The sequence below is a fragment of the Lutjanus erythropterus genome, chromosome 7 (genome assembly GCF_056507025.1).
Source record: "Lutjanus erythropterus isolate fLutEry1 chromosome 7, fLutEry1.hap2, whole genome shotgun sequence".
Lineage (NCBI taxonomy): Eukaryota > Metazoa > Chordata > Actinopteri > Lutjaniformes > Lutjanidae > Lutjanus > Lutjanus erythropterus.
In genome coordinates, this window is record NC_139323.1 from 14,522,129 (window position 1) to 14,538,826 (window position 16,698).

The 16,698-nt window shown below is 38.2% G+C and overlaps 1 protein-coding gene across 3 annotated transcripts in view; it reads right to left on the reverse strand.

The window, feature by feature from the left end:
• The window catches only part of sbno2b (strawberry notch homolog 2b), a 79,838-nt gene that overhangs the window by 49,730 nt on the left and 13,410 nt on the right, over positions 1-16,698 (reverse strand). For 2 of the 3 annotated variants that reach the window (XM_084722871.1, XM_084722870.1), the window contains exons 2-4: positions 13,430-13,656; positions 12,364-12,452; positions 1,535-1,652 (exon numbers count right to left, since the gene is read on the reverse strand). In XM_084722871.1, the coding sequence (XP_084578997.1) occupies positions 1,535-1,652; positions 12,364-12,452; positions 13,430-13,537 (315 nt within the window). In that variant the 5' untranslated portion in view covers positions 13,538-13,656. Of the gene's footprint in view, positions 1-1,534; positions 1,653-3,814; positions 3,933-12,363; positions 12,453-13,429; positions 13,657-16,698 lie in introns of those variants that run through there. The other variant, XM_084722872.1, reaches the window with a different exon arrangement.

The window sequence follows — 16,698 nt, forward strand, 5'->3', positions numbered from 1 at the left end:
TTATTGTAGTCTTGTGATGCTGCATTAGATGTATTAATATAATATAGCAACCAGAAAGAAACAACATAATTTTTCTCATCATTTGTCAGAGCTTTCAGTTCTGCTCCCCATTTACTGGGTTTCATTATCTAGCAATTTGCATGAGTCAATTTATTTATAGAAAATAAACTACATACTGATTGGGTTTGTGTCGAATGTAATTGTATAAGATGTCAGTTCAGTTCTTTTTTCAATTTAGAAGGGCCAACTCACCCTAAGTGCAAAAACACATACTATGCAAATACAGTAGTAGTAGTTTTGGTTTTATCTACTGAGATTAGAAGATATTTGTCTTAGTTTTTTGGAATTTAATTTGTTGTGCTCAAACAAAAACAGAAAAACTTAACACAAAGTTGTTTTTCCAGAATCAATGGGCTTTGGATAATCCACTGACCTCACTGTCAACATTGTTTATTAAAACCACAGTAAGTAATGTTTAATTTAAATCTACCTCTGGGCTTTGAACAAGACATACACGAGGAGACACGTGGAGACATAAAATAGGCGTCAACAACAGTTTAAGCAGATATAGAATGATTGTACTAATCCGTAAATAGCCTTAAAAATGCACAGTCAAATTAAGAAATGCATTTTCACTTGCCATTGCTCTTGCCACTTACCTCAACCCTTATTATTTACTGCTTTGGCCTGTTTAACCAAGACAAACCCTGGTAACTCTGCACTTTCTCCTGTCAGACACACTAATCATAAGGGGGATGCTACTAGTCTGCCCGGTAACCTATGACTGCCCTTTTTTAGAACTCATCATCATTGCATATTTTTAATATGGTTCTATAATGGCACTCATCAACTCAACCCAAATAGGCATCAGATTAGAAACTCACTGGTCTGTGTCAGTACAATTGGCTCCTATTCATAGGATTCTAACCATAAGGAATTGGCTGGATAGACACAAAAGTGCACAGAAATAGAAAATGCAAATGATGGATAGTAACCATCTGGGGAATGGTGAGGTAAATATATGGGTGAGTAGAAACCTGCACCTTTGCTTCACCGTCATCGTCAAAGAAATGAATGTCTTTATACTTAAAACTGTATCTCCCCAGGTTGGGGATAATCCCAAAGACACTCAAATCATTCACAAGAACACTCTGTGGACTCATTTCAAGCACAACTGAAAATTACAAAGAGATTCTGGGTTTATCTAGCAGTGATTTCTGAAGATGCAGTGTGGACGTGTGGAGGAGCGTTAAATTACAGTGTCTTATTAATGACATGCCTTGACAGGAATGGGGCAGGTCCTGCTGCAGTTGTCTAGACAACACTGGCCTTTAATCAGGCTGCACTATGGTAAATTAGGTAGAGCTGAATACACATGAAACACAGGATGAAAGAAGCGGGTGGGATTCACGGTCCTTCCCTCTGATAAGCAAGTAAAAGAAGGACAGGGACAGACAAAAGCTAGGCACAATTCAGAGTTATTTACGCATGTAAAAGTATGCTGACTTGTGCAGCAGATATATATGAAACAAACCTGGGAGAAATCTCCATTCCGAGGGAGGTTGAGGAAGTCCACGTCAGGGAATCCAGAGTACATGTCCATGTGCACATCCGGAGTGGTGGTGGTAGTGCTGCTGTTCAAGTGGTATTGCCTGGAAGGAGAAGAAGGCGTTTAGTTTAGGGCTGCACAATTTATTGAAATATTGTCACAGCTGCAATATAGCCAAATGCATTTTCAGTGAAAATGAAAACTGTGATGCAAAAAACTAACTCCCACCTACTGTGAATCATATCATAATCACAATATCTGTCAAAATAATTGCAATGTGATTTTTTTTCACTATATCATGCAGCCCTTGTTTACTTGGTAACAGTTATTCTTTAACTGCTGCTTATTCAAATACAACTTGCACATGCTTTTCTGTTTTGTTCGCTCTCATTCAGTTACACAAACTTACTCATTACAGCTGCCAGGAACAACCATACAGTCTTTTATTACATATATATAAGCTAGGCATAATAACGATTACTTAATGGTTGATTAATTGTCTTTAAGAATTTGATCAATCAAGTATAATTTAATTGATCTACTACCACATAAAGATCTGAATGTGGTGCTCTGAATTTCATTATCTATGTGATGCTGTCAGACAATATGTAATATACTGCTGTGGAAATAAAGTTTTGATTTAGGGGGAAAAATGCATTTGTTATTATTCGGTATAAGCAAAATTTATGTTTTTTTCTAAATAATTAATCGATTAATTAATTGTTAATGTTACTAATGATTAAGAAAAGTGCTGACAATTTTAAATTTTCTCTGCTTCAATAGAGAAATGAAAGGGGCACTGAAACCTCATGAGATCAAGTAGTCAAATGTACCAGCCAGAACAGACGGTCTAAAGACGATAATGTTACACTGTAATACTTAAATAATACTAAAACATTAAGATTTAACCTTATACTACTGCATTACATCATATTTTAAGCAATTATAACTAGGGTTGGGTGATGTCTACCAAACTGGCATATGATAGTGTCCAAAGCGAAACATCGTAATGGACGATGATTGCTAGGTCTGAAAAGATGTTCCTCTCAGTATGTAACTTAGTTGAAGTTAAAAAGAAAAATAATAAACACAAAATGGAGTGGTAGTGCAATGTACAGCAGCAAAAGCTTCTTCTAATTTTCTTTTCTTTTTCCTAGAGGGTTGTGTATGATGATATCATTCCGGCCCAACCCTAATTCAAACACATAAACACAAACTTAACAGGTGGAAACACTTTCATTTTTGTTTGCTGACAACAGCAGGAACTTGTACTGAGCCATATAGCTACAAAATAAAATGTTTCATTTCAATCTACATTGATAATTACTGAGAATTTTTAATGACCTATTTTTAATAAAGAGATAAAAAGTTGAATTTAACCACTTTATTTTGAATTTAACTGCCTTACTTTGAATTTAACCACTTAATTAATCTTAATTAACTCCCAAAAAAATGGCCCTGACCTGTTCTAACATTAGACTGTTTCGAAGGCACCGAAGCTATAAAAATAAAAGTCAGTTCCTCAGTTTAGTCTCTGTGTTTAGGATGTTAATAAAAAAAAAAAAAAAAAAAAATCTATTTTATTATTTTGTGTGCCTAGGACTTTTTTCTTTTTGTCATTTTATTGAAAGTACTGAGTATCGTCTTTATACTAGCATTGTATCACAGTTTATAGAGATAACTTTATTTACTTCTTACAGTTGCAAAGTCCAACCGGTCTTGTATTACTGTGTGATAAGCAGTTCCAGTAGAGAAATGAAAGGGGCACTGAAACCTCATGTGTTCAAGTGGTCAAGTGTACTAGTCAGAACAGAACAGAACACAGAGTTCTCTTTAGATCTCTTTAGAGTAATCAAGCGCTATAATACTATAGAATATCTAACATCATACTACTGCATTCATCCTGTTTTTCACACTTCCAACACATCACACAAACTTAAAAGGTGAAAACACCTTCAGTTTTGTTTGTTAACGACAGTCTGAACTTTTAATCATGGAATGATCTAGATGGAGTGAAGCTATGTGCTCTTGTATCTCAAAATCAAAGTGTCTACGATTGAATTAACTGAAAAATCTTCATTAAAGTGCTCAAAGACAAAGTAGTAACTTATACTGCCAAAGATACAAGAACACAGACACACATATCTTCAGTCACACAGGCAGACAGAGTTCTAGGCTTAAGTACAGTGGGGGGGGGGGGAGAGAGAGGGCAAGAGATAAACATCTACAGAAAATCAAGAAACAGAGAATAACAACAGGTCCTACCCACTCTGAAGATCCAAGGTTTGACTTTCATTTAAACCAACCATTCTCCCTCAGCCCAATGTTAATATCAGACGCCGTCCACAGACCTTGTACTCCCAGTATGAGACGTTTTCAGTTTCTTGCTGAGTATAAGTCATCATAACGCAACAGACAACTCTTCTGATAGTGGTGGACGCACAGTCAAAATGAAAGCAAAACTAAATCTTTGTTAAGGTGGAACTGTAACTGCACCATCCCATGTCACTCTCATCCAATCATGTGCCAGGGCTCAGGCTCAGAGGGATTGAGCTTGGCCAAAGCTATTCACAGGATTTGGCTCGGTGTCCTCTACCACAGGCCAGAGATCAGTGAGACTGATTGATTTAAGTTCAAAACACACCAAGAGGATAAAAGGGCAGCCCTTTTCCAGTGTAGAGAAGCCAGTCTATGAAAAACATGGCTCCTGTGATTTTGAGCAAAATTCAATATTTAACAGTGTCCATGTTCAAAAGTAATATTTTTGGCAAATATCTGTTTACAAAGTCATCTTTCAGCAAATATCACTGTGTGGAGGTTTACACTGCATGCCTTATTAGGGTTTTTACTGTTAAAAAAGAAATAGGGATCACAATTTCACAGCTGGAAAGTTAAAAATCACTTTTTAATGAAATTTGCTTTGGCTCAGTTTTCTGTAATTAAACAAATAAGAGGTTGACAGTGAACTTTAACCCTATAGTTTGGGAAAAAAAGAACAAATTAAGTATTATAATCATGATATGTGGTAAACCTGAATTAGAAAAAAAAAGGTAATGAGATCATACTGGTTCAGTTCTCAGAAAGATCACTGTGAATGGTAACAATCATCCACACTGGAAATCCCCTTCCTGGCCCTTCAGCCAACGCTGATATGACAGTGATATTATTACAGCAGAAGTCTTGGCAGGCCCGGCATCAGCTGCTTTCCAACAACACAAAGCTGGTTAGAGGCTCCAAGCCAAAAGAAGCTGATTGACTTACTGTTTGTACATGTAGCCTTCCCATACTACGCAGCCTGTAAGAGTGTACAGGACATCATTTGAACCATGTTATTGTTTAATAATGTCTTATTTGAGGCTAAAACAGACTGGGCAGGCACACCGCAATGCCATATTTAGACACTCTACAAACTACACTACACTGCACTACAAAAATATTCTCTAACAGCTGGCTAAAATGCTGTTTATTATTGTGTTGTAATGACTTTATTTGACAACTTAATTTGTTGGCAACTTCATAATCAGAACTTAAAGCATCTGAACTACTGTATGTTTCAAACATAATGCTGGTCAGTAAAAAAGTTTTATGTTGCAGTTCATACTGTTCTTCAAAGCACACTTAACTAGCAACTTGGCAGCATTCTTTCAACACACTGACACCTCCACCACAGTAGAACTTGCAAAAAGTTTTATTGATTTAGAAAACAGCAACAAACAAGTGAAAAAAGCTTCAACCAGTAACACCTCAAAGTCTTTTATATAATATAAATATATAGACTAATGGCTGTAATGTCCTTGTATTCAAGTATGCAACAGCTAGGGATGAGTAATGGTGTACCAACATTGCTTATCAATACCAATAAATACTCTTATCAATACATCCTTCCGTAATGCAAAAAATAAATATATGGCAGTTTTTTAACTGGGGTAACTGATAACCACTGTTAAGGGCTGTGGTCATCTCCTGAGCAAAGGAGACGTCTTACGAAAATGAGATTAGCTGGCCTGGTCCACCTTTAAGGTCAGACCACTTTAAGGGAGCCTGTACCAAAGTTGTTGCTAACTTCAGGGCTAACTGAGTTGGGTCTTGAGTGGTTGTAACATTTTGTCACCAACAAACAGTCTAAACTGTGGACACACTGCACTGCTACATTCACAGCAAAATTAAAATTTGGAGGGTTGGCTTGCTATTAAAACGAGAATAGCTGGTCCACCTTAAAGGTCAATCCACCTTAAATGACCCTGGTTTGCAGTTGTTGCCAACTTCTGAGCTAACCCCTTCAGCAGATTTCAGGGAACTTGGCTTGATTCTAGGGGATCTGAAGCATTTATTCACCAACAAATAGTGTTTTTCTGATACCAATACCAGTATTGGAAATGCCTCCAATACCACCTAAATCAGTGTCAGCAAAGTTTTTCCCATCAGTGTCCTGTATGCCAAAGTTTTGTAACCTGAGCATGTCTATACAACAATGATAACGATTATATCACCTCCATGCAGGGTACCTGTACCAATTTAGTACTGGCTCTTGATATCCATCCTTAGCAGCAACACTGTGCCATTTTTTAAAATAATTTAAACAGAAATTAACAGTATTTATTAAAAGACAAAGGCTCAGCAAGTTTCGCCCTAAGGAATGATGACCGAGAGCTACTTCCACTGAAAGACACAGATGTTTATCAAAGACGCTCTGAGACTATACAGTAAACAATGACAACAACAATAACCAACTGCTAAGATTCCTTGGAGGAACTCCTCTATGCTGCCAGTACAGTCATGAAATGTAATTCTCATGCTATTAACATTGGGCAGTAAGTGAACTTGGAGTCATTGCACTGGGGAAATTCTCCAGTCTGAGTGAAGGCAGTGAATAAGAGGGAGCAAGTTAAACCAGAGTCTAAAGTTTGGATATCACTGCGTCAAAAAGAAAATGGTAAAAGAAGGGTGGTCTTTGAAATGTGGTCTACAGTAGGGAAATAATGTCCAGTATCAAGCAAGATATTATTGCCCTACTTCACAGAGCCATGAAAGCTGCCCACAATCTGAGTCCTCAAGACTAATGACTTAAGAGCTGTTCATAGACAATCAGAAATAAACAAGACATAAAAATAGCAGCAGATCAGTAGTCTGTTTCTTATTTTTCAACTGTAAACAAACACAGACTCAGCTGTGTGTGACAGACCTAACCACATATTACCACAAACTATTACTGCTGTTTGCTAAAAAAGATTCAAAACAGTTTCTCTCTTTAAATTGCTTGTAAAAAAAAAACAAAACAAAACAAAACACAACAAAAAAAAAAACCCAAACAAAAACAAATTAGAGAATAACAAGAAACCTCAACATATTTTAGACAGTTCATGAACTAAATAATCCATGTATGGGTAAATAATAATCAACTACAACATAATGATATCAGCAGCCTGATACACCATGGTCATATACACAGACTTCCTAATGCAGTTGTATTCAGTTCTGTGGTCCTATAACAAATACAACCTGTGTGAAGCTTAAAATCTAAAAATGTTAACACTATGGCCTCTTTGTGGGCTCTGTGAACCCAGCAGCACTGTGTGACTTGCAGCCAGGCCACTTCTGGTAATCTGGTGGTCTATATTGGGCTGTAAATGGGGAGCTCAGGGTGATACTTTGGCCAGACTTCTTAAAAGAAAGATGGTCCATGTAATTGTCACTGGTTATGCTGTGCTTTTGGATGGAGACACAAGGAGAAGGACTGGTAGGAACAAACGGTCCTGAAGGGGTTATTACTGAGGAGAGAAGTTGTAATTGATGCAACTGTGTGAACTGTTTTCACGCTGGCAATCAGTGCAAACTCTACAGCATAATTAATCATAACCACCAAGTCTGATGTTGACATAAGCACACAGAGTTATTTTGGTGGCGGTTACCCAAAATTTAACCAGCAGATCTGCCATGTGTGACTGTGGCTTGACAGTGCACATCATGAATTAGAGAATACAAATGGAACAGACACCTGCTGCCTTCATGTGGCTGGAAATAAGAGTCACTGAGGTAAAGGAAAGGCCAACAGATGACAGATGGGGTCATAATCACTGATTAATCTTTATTTTGTCTCACTGGCATTAATCATCTCATCAGAATTAAACTATAGTCTATTTCTTCTCTGTGTATTAGTAGTATTGGAAGTGGAAAGATGACCAAAACATGAATAAAGAATTTTGAGGTTTACATGAGTGTGTCTTGAAAAAATAAAGTTGATGTTGATATCATGCTCGGCCAGATGCCACTGCATCCAGAACCCCAGGATATGGATGGATGGACATCTATCAGACCACTGATATATGAAAACTGCAGGAATACAATCCCAACTAAGACCGGTAATACAACAAACTTCTTTTATCACCTTAGCCGCTTCCATCCTTTGGAGTACACGACATGTTGTGAGTCAGGAGCTAGATGATCAATAATTATCTACATATGAAATGTCACTATCATGATAGACTTTTCAGCTATATCACCTAGGCCTATGCTGTTACGATGTCTATGCCCCTGCTAAGAGTCCCAGTGACATTTTTATCACTACTCATAAGAATAGTTTCTGCTGTGCTGAGCTGAGTGATGCTCATCAGTCAGTGCATCGATCTGTGCAATCACGGCCCTGGACCATTGACATTTTTTCCTCACTGGTGCCGTGTGATCTATTCACTCCTCTGTTTGTTCTCAATGGCCATGTGAGCAGGCAACTAAAGGCTTTCAAGTTCAATCAATTACATCCTGACCATAGAGTGCAAGTCAATCATACTGAGCAGCAGCCTGCTCTGTGGCCTGTAGATCTTTGAGGAAAAGAGGAGCGAAGACAGGGTCATGTGAAAAAGAGCCTGACTCAATATCAGAAGCACTGAACTGAGTGAAGAAAACAGGACTAGGAAGAAATGCAAACACTGGAGCTTTTAGATAGCTGTCCTGTTTACTTGAGAAAATTGAGAGCACAGACAAAAAACACCTAGTACACTCATGCTTACTGTCCCTGTTCTTAAGAATTAAACTCCAGAGTCCTTCTTAAGAACCACCATGAGGTCACTCTTTGTAACCATGTACTAAAATATGTATTGACACAGAATAATGTTGCATTAACACCTTTTCAAACCACAGGGCATTGCTTTGGCTGGATGAGGGCCTTGAAATCCAAAGACAACATTCAATGACACCATTCTTGCTATAAACCACAGACACATCATGATTTTTATCATGATATGTGTATATGGTAAGACCGAGAATGAGACACAGGTGTTTTAAAACCATCTTGATGTCAAAAGATTCTACGCTGAGTGGAACTGAAAACAACAGACGGTACTCTCACGTCATCTTACTTGCACACTTTCAACGAAACGCTGCACAAGCAGCAATAACAATATGAAACATGATGACTTGAGCAAACAGTTTCTGAGTTGTGTAATATAACACAGGTTTGGTGATGACTAACCTTAAGTCATTTTAGAAGCTTGGCCACTAAGAACATGAAATTGTATTTTTAAAATCTTTGCAAAGTCCTTATCCACTGAATTATAAAACACATACTCTATGTAGATATACAAACCCATGTGCACATGCGGTAATATGTTTGCAAACAGATGTCGGCAGTGGTGAAAACAATACCATGCTGACGTTAACAATCTTTAAAGACACTGATAGTTATCATGGAAGGACTTTCTGACGCAAGGAAAGAAACACAACTGAGATAAAACTGTGTCGTCATATTATCAAAATGATTCCATCCCCAAACTTAAGAATGCTACAGCCCAATCTAAAAATCTTCTGCGGCCCACTCAAACCTTTAATCACAACTTTGATCACACGAGACTAAGCATACCAGTAAAATGATATAAGATTATTTCCGTTCATTTCGTTCGTTCCGTTTTCTTTCCCTGGCCTATAATTGACACAAACTTTTTTTTTTATTTTTCTTGATTGGAAAATTAAATCCGCAAGTCTAAGTCTAATATTGTCTATTAAATAATTACATTTTCTACAAAAGTGCCCCAGGTTAATGCCAGGCCCTGTCCTCTTTTCTCCCTCCCTCTTCAACATTTCCTTTGTCCACCTTTTGACCTCTCCTCTTCTCTCCTACTGTTTTCTCTCACATTTTATTTGCCTCTGTGCTTACATCCTCTCCTCTTTTTGTCCCTTGCTTCTTTCCCTATGCCAAAATTTGAAAATAATAGTGCATCACACACTCAAAGGATATTATTGAGATTATAGTGCCAGGAGTACAGTGTCTTGTGATCTCATCGGAAATGTGATCCCACCTGATCTCATGTGGAAGCAGATGGAATCAAAACAATGTAGCTGACTGACGTGGCACAACAGCTAGCTATTGTAATGCTTTGCAGTGAAAAAACTCAAGTGGATGGTTAAATGACTGGCAAGTCATCAGTCATGGCTGGTCAATCTGGTTCCGGTTATGAGGCATTTGTTCGAAGCATCTCTATTCCCAAACATTTCAGCCTTGCAACTTTTTATACATATGCCACGGCAATGCTGGAATAGAGGCAAGAGACAGTCCAGTAGATGACAGTCATACTGGGTGCCTCATTATAGTTAAAAGTGTAGGTTCAAGTTTAGTGATAGGCAAGCGGAGGTATGACACAAAAAAAATAATCTAGAAGTGTCATTTCCTGCAGTATAGAGCCTTCAGTAATGACCAGTGAAACTGCTCTTTCACTATAAAGCTAAATTTGTATAATACTGTTAAAAAATTTTTTTTTTTTTCACTGTGTCAGTAAATTCAGCTGTGAGTACCAGAAATATGTTGCCATATAGCCACATAGTCATATTTCTCTGGTCTCTTTCTGTCCTCCCTGCACTGTGATGTAACACTTTACATAGTTATCCCTGCAATGTTTCTGCTTTCATTCACATCACAGCCATAGAGGCATTTCCCCTCAAATGTTAACAGGTCCTGAGGAGGGAAGCTGAAGGTACAGATTTTGAATATTGATCCCTGATCCCATTCACTGCACGTGGGGTTTTGGAGTTGCTGACATGCTGTTTAAATGTCAATAACAATAAATACATTTCCAACCTTAATAGAAACACCTGTTCACTGAAACTGAGCAAAGGTCAAACCAACATTCTGCAAGTCCCGCTACACCAAAGCCATCCAAGAAAATGTGTGCTGATCACAAAGATGGCTCAGCTGTGTATTTCAGCTACACTGAATGTATATTGGTTTGTGACAGCTATCCTGTGGCTCAACGGATGTAGTGTAGACACCGCCGGGGACTGCAGCTGCCTCTGCTCTGTTGAGGTGCTGCTTACGGTAAATAGCCGGTGTAGACAAGGTGTTGCACAGCCACTGAATTACACATTCTCAAACACACACGCCTTATGGGAGAGGAAAGACACAAACACCTCTCCTTTAGTGGTGAGGTCATAACAACAGAACAGAGTTGCAAGATGTTGAGATTAAACACCCCAGCACAGCTGACACCAGGCCACCCACTACAGGAAATGAAGGCCTGATAAAGGAGACCCAATGACTTGAGCTGGTTGTGGAGCATCATTTTAAAAGTGATGCATGTTAAGTCATTTCAGGTGTCAGGAATGCAATAATGGGCTCCAATAATAATTTATAATTCACGATCACTACACATACGATTTGAAAATAATTGTCTGAAACATCCTTTAGGCCCTGTTGAAACACATTTAAACACATTTATATATTAATTACTGGACACAACCCTGTCCTCAAATGTACTCAATTAAGAGTCAAGAAAGATCACGCACATTCCAGTTCAAACACTAACCCACACAGTTATACTTCTATTTCAGAATTACATTTCAGAATAAAAATAAATACTTAGTGACTCTACTAATTTTTGTTTAATCTTTTATATTTTATAATGCACAACAGTGAATTTATGTTATCTGTCCTGTATAACATATATTCTTATATATTCTGTTTAATCAGAGGTTTTCAAAGCGGGGGATGAGCCTTTCCATAGGGGCTCCAAACAGTTTCAGAGGGGCTGAGTGAATGGAAATGAGAAATTAGTCACCAAAAATAAATCATGTGATTTGGTTAAAGAGATAGTCCAGAGATACAGTAGTTTTAGGGGATTTTATAGTTTTTCCCACTTTCAGCATCAGAAACTAACAAAAACTTTGAACAGATGTTTTTTTTATGCATTTGGTGTAGTTTGAAGTCCAATAGCAATCTTAGGCCACCTTGGCTCAATTGTTGAGGGTTTATGGGATCAAATAACATAATTATAAACCTACAGCCATGCAGGAATTGAATGAAACTAACCGAATAAATTAACAGGGGGTGAGGGGGCACCTGTTTCCAAGCTTTGTCTGAGGAGGCTCATAGTCACAGACTGTCCCTGAAGATCCCTGCTTTTAATGATTTTAATTATTACACAGTCTTGTATATGCTCTATTAAAAAGATCTGCAAATAAAGGGGAAGTACATTTGTTTGCCATGTGGATGTGGCTGTCTTGGGCAATAATGGATTAGTCAAATATACACACCATTAGCAAAATATTCATAAGACACCCTCAACACAAATACCGCACTCATAATAACAACATATTAAGTGTATAATGCTTGAAAGTCCCAGGGCTGATGGGACATTTTGTTAGCTCATGTGAAATGTCTGTGGGTAGTTATTGCCTAATTTTGACAGTTTATAGCCCTCAGTCGCAACTTCAGTCACAATGCATTAACTAGTGCACAATGCAAAAAGTTACACTGTCTTCACTTCTGATGTTTTCAGTTGATAAATGGTCATTTTCAACTCATCATAATGCACAGTACTGTATGAACTTACTGGTTTCCAGATTGCATAGGGCAGTGTATGCTGTATCCAGCCTGCTGAGAGAAGGATCCCCAGGAACCAGGGGAGGAGTATATTGAACTCTGAAAGAAAACAAAAAATCATCACACTACAAAAAAAGCAGAGAAATACAGAAATATACAAGGGACACCTTAAGTGAAATAGAGCTTTCTCATAATGCAAAAACATGAACCACATTGAATCTTTGCATTCATCCACAAAAATTTACCTGTATCAAATTTTATTTATGTTTAAATTTCAGTATTGGATTCTCATATCAACATCAAACTTATATGTGATCTACGAGGTGTGCAGATGACAGAGTACAAAAACTTCATCTTGTTTCATTGTAACTAGATAAGCCCTTAAATTGTCAGTTCAGCCAAATCACGATAAACATTTTCATTATGTATCCCTTTTATGAACTGAGGTTTTGAGAAATTCCCTGGAATTTCTGTAGCTACCCCATTACAGTGAAGTTGAATGGAATTTTATTGGTGGTGCTCGAAGACTAATGGGACTTCTTTGGTAGTGATTATTTCCAGTTAAAACTGAAACTGGGTTTGTCCAAATTTAATTTATCATCAAAAACAACATTTTTCAAAGGGCGCATAACTTAAAAACCTGGCACAAACCAAACATGCCAAGATATCACATGAGAAAACTTTGTGACAACATTTGATCTCATCTACATGGGATCCACAAATAACTTAGAATTCTGGAAATTAATACCACAGATAGGATCACTTCCTTTCTCACAAATTTCTAGATAAGTGTTTTGCCATGCAAAAGCTGTATACAGCAGTGCTCAGATATAAATATATGTCTTTTGGTTTAGGTACAGGTGGAGTGTGCAGGATATAAGATAGCAGAGAAAGCATGAGGAAAGTATTAGTAGTAGTAAAGTAACACTTAAGAAATTTAGTGGACCTCTGTAGAAGAAAAAAATTGGATATAGTGCAGGCCCATGGACACAACTACAAGAAAAAAATGACCCATGTAAGTGAATTGAATTTGCGAATGAGGTCTAAATAAATGCAAATAAAACTCCAGATCATACCTCCATGTTTGAGGAGGCCACAGAGAACAAGCTGCTGTCCAGCTGAGGGCCCTCTGGATGCAGGTAGTTCTCCCCGTCCATGGCCAACGCTGAGGGGAGGATGGGCATCAGACCACAGCTTCACACATGACCACCAGCTGACTTAGGCTACGTACCCTCCGACTGCCACCCACGTGCTGGCTGCGTCCGAGATAGTACTTCTAATAAGGGCAAATGCTCCCCATGGCCTGAGGAAGGGAGAGAAGTGAAAGGAGACATTAGAAGAATTGCAGATAATTTTTCCAGCAATCATGGTGGTCAATATCACATCAAAATGTTGGATGTGTATAAAAGCATGAGGAGAAAATAAATAAGTCATTGAAGTCTGGGCAAAGGCAAGACTTCAATGACTTATTTAATCGAAAATCAGTAAGGGAAACTACAAAGGCAACAGCACCAATAAATATCAAAACGTGGCTAATCTCACTTCTTTTAGTGCACATTCTCATTAAAACTTTGCAAAATGTTCCACCTGCACGGCAGTCTTTAAAGAATACACATTCAAAGAACTGTAACTTTGGCCTAAAATCAAAAGTAGATAGCATTACCTTTTTATATAAACTATTAAAGGCTGAATTTAAAATGTTGTACAGCACTTCAACAGTTTACACAGAACAAACAAAAACACAGCAAATGATTTCACCATAGAAATATAAATGGGTACAGTTCATTTCACAACACATTCACTCCAAAAGAGTTCACACTATATAAAAAAAATTATGAAATGAGAATAAATGTTTTACGGTGTTCATTAAATCAATAACTTTTATCAAATGAAGCAAATTAGACAAACAACTGGCTGTTTGCTTTTGAAGACGGATTCTAGTTACCTTCATCGCCACAGAAACTGAATCCATATCTTATTCATACTTCAGTGTGGGCTTATATTTATTGACTGACAGCCCTCATTAACTTGTTGTCATCTGACATGGCTGAAGGTTCACTGAGGACCAATTAAAATGATGGCAGGGGGTCCTCAACAGACCGAACAGATCTATTTGAGGGGATAGCAATTGATTGTCAAGTTGGTATCTGGCATAATATCCAGTCAATATTATGACAAGCACTTAACTCCTTTTTGGTACTGACTGTTTTATTTTGTGCTAGTTTATAAGCTGAAACCCTAGACTAAATGTTGATGCATTTAAGTTGCACAAAATTATTCATTTTTTTGCATTCATAAAGTGTAATCAGGCAGCACAAGAACCGTTCTGTCACACACAGCTATGTAAGTGTGTGGAGGGACAGATATTATTTTTAAGTACTGACCCACAGGTCACCAAGCTCCTAAAGTAGATTTTAGGTAGTCCAAATGTAAGCTAAAAGGCACAAGGGAATTGGGATGTTTGTGAAACTTAATGTGTTGCTGATGGTTCGCAGTGTGTAGGATAAAATTAGGTGATCACGAGGGGTCACCTACATTAAATATTTGGAGGCCATAGAGTAACATTTTGTGGCCATGGGCCATTGAGCCATGGTTACTGTCAAACCCTGGTGTGTTTTACAGCTCAAGCTTCTCCTGTTCAATATAATGACAGGTGAGACCAGCAAAACCAGACTGTCTGGACTCTGGATGGACACAGGCCGAAGGTCTCTCCCCCCGGCTCCTATCTCCCTCTTCTTGTCTCTCACCCACCCACACCTACGCACGTGCTCAGACAATAGATCTGCTTCTCTTGGGTCCATGGAAATACAACTTGTAAACTACTTGTTCTAAATGCATTATGTAAGAAAAAAGCCTAATTCAATTATGTTGCTTCCAGACTGAACGCTTATCCCACAAATCTGACCAATTTTGACTGCTGAATCATTCCCATCTCTCAGTGCTCCACAATGCGTGTCTGTGTAATGTCAGTAACACTCCTTTCTGCCCCAAACTAATCAAAATGTTACCTTCTTTCCCCTCTCCCTTCCTCCAGTTTGCCCCTAATCTGGCACAGGGCAGACGTGTTCACTAGGGACAAAACTGAGGTAATAAATCCTAATAGAGTTTATGAGGGTCTATATAAGGGGGCCTTTGTGTGTCTGGGTGTGTGCATGCGACTGTCTGTGAGAAAGACAGAGACCTGACCTAACATATTCACTACTAGCATAGCCAATACACACAAAGGGAAGCCATTTTACCCGCAGGCTGCCATCGTGATTCTGTCTGGATAAGGGTGAAGCAAATGTGGGGAAGCCGCAAAAGAACAGCTGGCAAACTTTCTAGGTAGGAGGTCTCAGGCAAAAAGATATTAGATATTTTTTGAATATGTGTGGATAGCCTCCAGAGATCCAGATGAAGACAGGGAAAGGATAAGCGAGGCAGCCCTGGGCAGTCAGGGAGTGTGAATTAGGACCCTGTGTGGCCCCTTTAGTGTTGCAGAATTGTTCTCTATGCAACACCCTAAGGACACTGAAACCTTGGATGCATCAAAAGTTCTTAGGCATCTTGCCAGTTCATCTGGGTCAAAGGTCTAGACCACTGACTTTAAATAAATACAGACAATGTGTCTCTACTTCCTCCCTTGGTAGAAAAATGAAGCCAAATGTATTTTTTTATAGCATCAAATAACTCATTAAAACAATTTTATCAGTAAAATGGACACTTGAACATACACCAGTGTGATAAGAACTACCTGAAATGACACAAACCATTTTGGAGAAAAAAAAAATGATATTTTAATTTGGGCCGTGTTCCCTTGGCTAACATGAGGAAGGAGGGATTTATGACTTATACTGCAGCCAGCCGCCAGGCAGCGGTCAAGATGTTTGCATTTTTGGGGAGCTGTCAAGTTAATCCATCTTTATATATGTCAGTGATCTTGACATTCTTATACTTCTTTCAGCCCAACATGCAGGGCACAGGTGACACATGTCAAATTCACATTCAATTTGAAGGGTCAATGTGTAGTATGAAACCCTCCATCGATCTGGGCTCACCTGGGTGTAACATTGCTCAGTATTTATGTTAACTGATAGCCTATAAAAAACAGCACAGAGAGGAAGAAAAATAGAGCAAAAGCAACAGAAAGAGAAATTGTGCATGTAAGTGGGTGAGCAATAGAGAGAAACTAAACTGAAACTAAATTTGCTACTTTACTTAATTTAATTCTGTTTTATTCTATTCAATCATGTGGTTTGGCAGTGATGTATATGAAACTACAGTTATAGAGTCAAGTCTCTGTACGAGTACATCCAGAGATTATTCTGTGCCAGCAGTCTGACTGCATGTTCAGCAACTATTAATT